The 6,795-nt window shown below is 54.8% G+C and overlaps 1 protein-coding gene across 3 annotated transcripts in view; it reads right to left on the bottom strand.

Annotated features, from left to right (window-relative positions):
- Window positions 1-57: 57 nt before the first annotated feature.
- PLEKHA6 (pleckstrin homology domain containing A6) overlaps window positions 58-6,795 on the bottom strand; it is a 137,485-nt gene continuing 130,747 nt past the window's right edge. For all 3 annotated transcript variants that reach the window (XM_035722344.1, XM_027612001.2, XM_027612002.2), the window contains 2 exons: window positions 4,613-4,736; window positions 58-3,956 (listed from right to left, as the gene is read on the bottom strand). In XM_035722344.1, coding sequence (XP_035578237.1) covers window positions 4,621-4,736 — 116 coding nt within the window. In that variant the 3' untranslated portion in view covers window positions 58-3,956; window positions 4,613-4,620. The remainder of the gene's footprint in view (window positions 3,957-4,612; window positions 4,737-6,795) is intronic.

Here is a 6,795-nt window from a genome sequence, read left to right as displayed (position 1 = left end):
CCACAAGGCCAGCCTCAGCCACAGACAGTCACGGACAGAGTGTGAGACACAGGCCACTTGTACAAACCATTCATTTTATTTCCTGTATCGGGTTTATACAAACTTGCAAGATACAAATGCAGAGCTCACTGGGATTCTTCAGTACCTATATCTAGAAAGAATGCTGGGGAGCGGGAAAGCAGCTGCTCACCTATACTCAGGATGCCCCTCGCCGGGGAGGGGCTCGTTGGCCAGAAAGATGCTGTGGGGCGGCTACAGATGTTTGGTCCCCCAACAGAGATGCCCTCTGTTTGGCTAACCTTAACTTTTCTTCTAAGGTCACTTTTATACTAAATAAAGACACTGAGATCATACATGTCCTTGTATGGTTTATTGTCTAATACTAGCAGATCAAATTGGCCCCAGTATGTGCATAAATAGATATATGTATATGTATGTATATTTCATATTTTCCTTAGTTTTAAGAGCTGCCAGGTAGGGGGGGTGCCTAAAGGGGAAAGGGATCGATCCTGTCTTGCTATAGTCAGCCCTGCCCCAAGAACATGCCTCTCACCAAGGCCGGAGAGCTAGTGTGCACAGCTTGCGACCTCAGAAAAATCTTTAAAGTGACAGTAGCAGTATTTCATTACAGCCTCTTGGTAAATGATCAGGGAGGTAATGTGCTAATTGGCAAGGCCCCAGAATAGCAACCAGGGCTGTCCACCCCGCCCCCCCGGTGGGTCACTTAGCCCTGGGCCTCCATCTGGGCACCATTCTTTCATAACAAGATGCTCTAGGCTGGGAATAGGGTGCCAGGACATGTCAAATTTGGGAGATCAGGCTTTAAATGCTGGCCATGAGCTCTGTGACAGTCCCAAAGCCTTGATTCCAGACCTGGACAGAAGACTTCCATTCTGCCCAAATCCTTGTGAGGCAAGAGCCCCTTGCCTACTTTGTCAGCCGCTAAACAGTTTGGCAGGCTGAGCTGGCGGAGTTCAGCACCCCAGTGGCAGCCCACCAGGGGACAGTCCTGGGGTCTTCTTGGGCAAGGTTGAGATGTCACCTTGTCCGTGGGACCCGCTTCAGTCTGGAAGCTGACTTTGCAGTCTGGATGCCAGACTGAGCCAACGTCCCCCTTAACAACAGCCCCCCGAGGAAAGGTCACAGAAGGAGACAGATGTCATAGATGTGACCCAGACCAGAAAGGGATCAAGGAGTGTGAGAAGTCCAAGGAACTCGAATGTGTCTGTGCTGAAGGACCTGTGGTCCCAAACCATTTCCTTTGGCCTTTGCACTGTATCCTGGCTCCGTCAGGGAGTAGGATTCTTGGTGCCGTTTGGCACAGGCTCCCATTCTGTCTGCCCTTTCCAGCAGATCGGTGATGGGAGGTGGTCCGGGAGCATACTGGGGATGGCGGGGGTGCCCGCAGGGGTGTACTTTTGTGCACACAGCTGTAAACATTTCCTTTGAGAGGATTCACATCCTGTAACCCTAGAGGGTCGTCAAGAGTTGACAGTGGAATCAAATCCTTAGACCAGGACTTCCAAGAGAATGTCCCGCCCTGGTGAGATGCTCTCTGGGTGGGCTCTGGGGCCCGGGCCTTTGCAGACTGGGGGATGGGAGGAGGAAGCTGCCGGGAAGAGGCTTGGACCTGGAGGCAGCCGCCCAATCTCCTCGTATCATTTGCTGATTCCATTCAGACATTGCACATTTTGAAAATAGATTTGCTTTTATAATAAAAGCGTAAAATAGATCTGTCTTAAAATAAGTCTGTCTTCTCCCCTTCTTTGGATCAAAAGGCATGGGGTGTGGCCGACACGTGCTAGGAATGGTGTGGAAGGTAAAGGAGGGAAATGGGCCTGGACAGGAGTTCTGGGAAAGGATCGGACGCCCAAACAAATATATATATTATGTATATATCTGTAATATGTATAATCTTCACCAAACATATATTAAGGCATGTAAAGCAACATAAAGAGCCAGCTTTATGAGGTGAGAGAGAGGTGATAGAGGTGCAGACCTTAATCCTTGGTCTTTTACACGTATTTCTAAAAATACCACTTAAAAAAAAAAAAGGCAAGACAAAGAAAGGGGAAAGGCATGGAGGCCCTGAAACAGCCGTTTCTTGTGGATGGAGAAAGGTGTTGGAAAAAGGGAGAGGGCCAACCTCACCTGCCAGTCGGCGGGGAAGGAGAAAACAGGTGTGGGTGCTTGAGCAGTGCTGAAGATGGGAAACGTAGCCAAAGGTCATGTTCAAAAAATCTGCTAAAAGGAAAGTGGAATTCCCCAGCCTGCAATCCCTCCGAAGCACAAGAATATCCTAAGCACCTAGAACAGTGCCTGGTACATAAAAGGTGCTCGATAAGTATCTGTTGAATGAGTTGCCATCTTTACTTGCGTATGAACCAGTCACTGGCCCAGCTGGGAAGGAGTGGAGAACTGGTGGCAGATGAAGTCATTGTTCTCGGGGCCACTGGAGGCTGAAGTCTCTGAGCATCAGCTCTGGTAAAGAGAAGGCCTAGGGGCGCAGTCTTTTCCAGCTTCACTCTCACCCCTCCCTCCTCCCTGGCTACCGTCCTCTCCAGACGAGAGGCAAGGAGGAAAAATGAGCTTTGCTTCTGTGTCTCCTCCACTAAGCTCCCCAGGTAGGCAGATGGTGAGAGAGCCATGCCAGAAGAAGGTCCTTCCCTGCAGCCTCACCTGGTCCTCCTCAGGGATGCCCGGGACGCGGGGGGCGGCCCTAGAATCTAGCCTCCCAGATTAAGGCTGCATTTCCTCTCCGGGGCACTCTCTCAGTTGACCCCCAGCACATTCCAGGGGGCAGGGGGACAAGAAAATGTCCCGAACATGGTTAGGAAAGGCCCCAAGGCTGACGACACCCTCCATGACAGAGGTCTTTCTCTCTGCCCCTGAGCCAAGGAGGAGGAGGCAGACACCAGGCCCAGACCCAGAAAGGGCCATCGTCCCACCGGCTCACCCGCACCAGCATCCCCACACCTTCGTCCCCACGGCTGCAGCTGAAGATCATCCTGTGCTCGCTGGTGGGTCCTCCCGGAGCCAGTGTGTGGGCAGGCCCGTGGACCCGAGGGACGAGGTGCAGGAGCAGGGCCCACAGTCTGGCACTGTACTTGGCACTAACCTAAGGCTCCGTCCTAGGGAAACCCATCCATCCCACACCCCCTTTCCACCTCCGCCTCACCCTTTTACTTGCAAATGAGTCCTGCCCTTCCCTATCCTCCCACTGGCCTCCAGCTCTCCCTTTCTCTCCTCTCCCCCTTCTCAACCTGCCCTCAGACCCTGCACAGACCTGCGTGCCTCTCTCTACCCACAGCCAGCACTGTGCCCCCTGGGAGCCGAGGAGCCTCTCCCCAGCTCTTGTCATCTTGTCTTTGGCTCAAGCAGGGTGGTCAGTCTCCACTGGACCCCAAAGGAGCACCCCTAAGCAGAGACGTGTCAAAGCCCTGGGTGCAGCTGGGGCAGCGGGGTGGAGGGGTGTCGATGGGGGAAGGACCCGATGGCAGGTGCCGCCCTTGGTGTCAGGAGGGGCCGGAAGAGGCAGAGCGTCCATCCGTCTTCTCCTCAGCCTAGTCCTAACCTGAGAGAGCCCAGAGCATCTTCCCCACCAGGGCATCCTCTTCAGCAGGAAATGTTCCAGTAGGACCGTCACACCACCAGCCAGGGCCGGGCCTAGCCCCCTGGGCCGCGGGCGCTGGAGGCTGCTGTCTGCCCGCCATCTCGGGCCCCGGCCTGGGGCCGCCATCTGAGGCGCGAGGGCTTCGGGGCCGGGCGTGCTGGCCGTGTGGACACTGAGGTAACGTGTGGGCAGCAACCCCGGCCCCCAGCCTGGCTCCCTGTAGCCCTCCCACGGGCGCGCAGGGGCAGGGGGCCAGGCTGGGGAGCCGGGGCCTCAGGGGGCTGAGGCCTTCAGAATGTGGCTCTGTGCAGCTTCCCGGCGTTGGCCTCGGCCAGAGCTTGCACTGAAGAGAAGAGAACCGGGTGAGAAGGGTGCTTCCCTGCCGAGCAGCAGCCTCAGCCCAGCTTCCCAGGAGACACAAGTCTGCAGAACCCCAACCCCGCCCCACGCCCCCAGCCCCGAGAGGGGAGCAAATGAATGGAAGTCCCTGCTCTTTCCCACTTGCCTGATACCAAGCGGCTGTGTGCTAGGGGCAAGGAACGCACACAGCCTTTGGCCATAGTTTCCCATGGTACTGTAATTTACAGGAAGATCTGGGGCTGATCTGGGAGAAATAAGATCTGGGAGCTTCTGAGGCAGGACTACTATGTATCTCCACAGCAGTGGAGAGGCTTGTTGGCGGACAGCGGGATAGGGGAGGCCTCGGCTCTGTCCCTGTCTGCTTCTGGAGAAGCAAAGCCCACGGGCACTGCGGCATCCAAGAGGCGGCCCCGCCAGCCGGTGCTGGCCCAGCACTGCACGGGAACAGGGACGGGGACAGGGATGCTGCGGGCTCAAGCGGATGGCGGGGTGGGGAGAGCGGCATGGCACGGGGGCGGTGCACTGGGGGGAGAAGCAATGCCGGAATGAGGTGTGTCGGGGTGGGTAGATGGCTCATGGGGGTGAGGGGCGGGGGTCCCACTCCCCGCGGTGGACAAAATACAGTAGAAAAGTTCTTACGTCAGAGCTCAGACCCGCATGGTATGGCTGCTGTCGGCGCCCCGTGGGGATTCAGACGATAGGGGGTTGGCTGGTGGAGTCGGGGAAGCAGGGGAGGTGGGAGGGCTTGGGGTGGCACATTGCACTGGAAACAGAAATGAACAGGGAGGTGAATAGGGGTGGGTGGGGGTGGCAGGGGTGGGGAGGCCGGGCACCCAGAGCAAGCGAGGTCCTTCCCCAGGCGGGGAGCCAGGCAGGAGGCAAGCAGAGAGGAGAGCTGAGGCCGACCTGGCCTCGGTCCCAGGCGCCACGGAGGAGCACAGGGTCCCAGAGGAGGAGACCGGGCCACTGCAGGCTCTGCTGAGAACCAGGGGGACTGTGGGCGAGGCCGGCCCCTTTGGGCCAAGGCTCCACTCACATCCGTACAAGAGCAGGCGACCGCACTTTACACGTGGTGCTCCGCGGGCGATGATGATGAACGGGGTGGTAAAACCCCACTAACCCAGATCATCAGGCCCCTGGCTGGTGACTAGATCCAAGTTACCACCACGTGAATCACCTCCACGCAAACCGAGGCTTCCGGCAGGGTTGAAGGGAGTACCGTGAACTGGGACCAGCTCGCAGTCTCAGAAACATGGCCCCTCGCTATCCCTGGGGACCTCCTTTTCATCAATCCAGAAGGGGCAACCTTCGGTCCACCCCTGAACAAATCATTACAAACCTTAAAGTGGTGGCATTTGAATTAATGGATTTTACTCTATTATCATTATGATTCCATGCTGAGAAGAGCAAAGTGGAAGGCCAATGAGGAGGGGGTCCTATGAAGAGGGATGAGCTTTCTGCAGTCTGCAGACCCTCGGGCACCCTCAGGGCCGCTGTGAGGCAGGAGCCTGGCAGAGAGAGCGTGCTCACGTGGCCTCAGAGGAGAACCAGACCTCAGCCAGGGTCACACTGTTTCCTCCAACAGAAGGATCCTGGCATCCGACTTCTAGTCCCTTGCTCTCCAGCCTGCCCTGGACCCCATCACCTCCCTGCCCTCTGAGCAGCCCCCATCCCGTGTATACATACAGCCTCAGATATACACAAGACGTGGGAACCTTCTTGTGAGCAGGAAGCTGTATCTACCCACACAGAATACACGGTCTGTGCCCGGGATCTAACAGCACTCGACTCTCACCGCACACAGCTCGGATATGCGTTTGTGCACTTCCAAACCCGTATTCTTCCACGGGGACCAGTACACGTGTGACTTCACACTTACATACATTCGCAAACGCTTTCGGAACACACATTTGTGTGTGTGTGTCTGTATCGTGGACCCAGCGGTTAGTCATTTGGCAACTTCGACTTCTAAAACTGTCAGAAAGTCAAAAACTAAGCGAGGGCTGTTTCAAGAAAGCCAAATATCTATTGCAACGTGCATGCGGTGAAGCTCTTAGAATTATTCACAGACCCAGCTCCCTGGAGTCCAGTTACTCTTATTTCTACACAATTCTGAGGAGTTGACCTGCTGGGCGTCTACCCCATGGGAGATCAGAAACAGGGAAGTTAGGGGAGAGAGAGGACTCGGGAGGCCCACTGACAGCTAGAAGAAGGCACAACTGAGGCATAAAAGTCTTTTGTGAAAAGTAGATATAATACCTTTAAAAGCGTAACAATTTGGGAGCTACAGTCTGTACCAACGAGAGCCCCGGAGGGCATCCCTTCAATGGATCAGGAAAAGAAGGATATTTATAATGATACTAAATGAACAAGAGCAAGAAAGATGAATTATGTTAAATATAACTTCTTTATGAAGGCAGAAATGTTATAAACATATATTAGGAATATATCCATTGAGGGGCACCTGGGTGGCTCAGTCAGTTAAGCGTCTGCCTTCAGCTCAGGTCATGATCTTAGGGTCCTGGGATCGAGCCCCACATCGGGCTCCCTGCTCAGCAGGAAACCTGCCTCTCCCTCTCCCTTTGCCCCTCCCCCTGCTCATGCTCTCTCTCTCTTCTCTCAAATAAATAAATACAATCCTAAAAAAAAGAAATAGTTAAAGTTCACATATATAGTAGCTATGTAGCGGACAGGTGTGTTATTATAACCGTGTGTCCACAAGTACTACCACATCTGCATGCATAAATCACCAGTCACACCTGCTCTCCCATCCTGCACCTTCATGAGACCTGCTCTCACCCATCCTGCGCAGATACATATTT

Source organism: Zalophus californianus, chromosome 10 (genome assembly GCF_009762305.2).
Source record: "Zalophus californianus isolate mZalCal1 chromosome 10, mZalCal1.pri.v2, whole genome shotgun sequence".
In the NCBI taxonomy this organism is placed as follows: Eukaryota; Metazoa; Chordata; class Mammalia; order Carnivora; family Otariidae; genus Zalophus; species Zalophus californianus.
The sequence above is the reverse complement of the archived record's forward strand: the minus strand, read 5'-3'. Positions and strand labels throughout refer to the sequence as shown.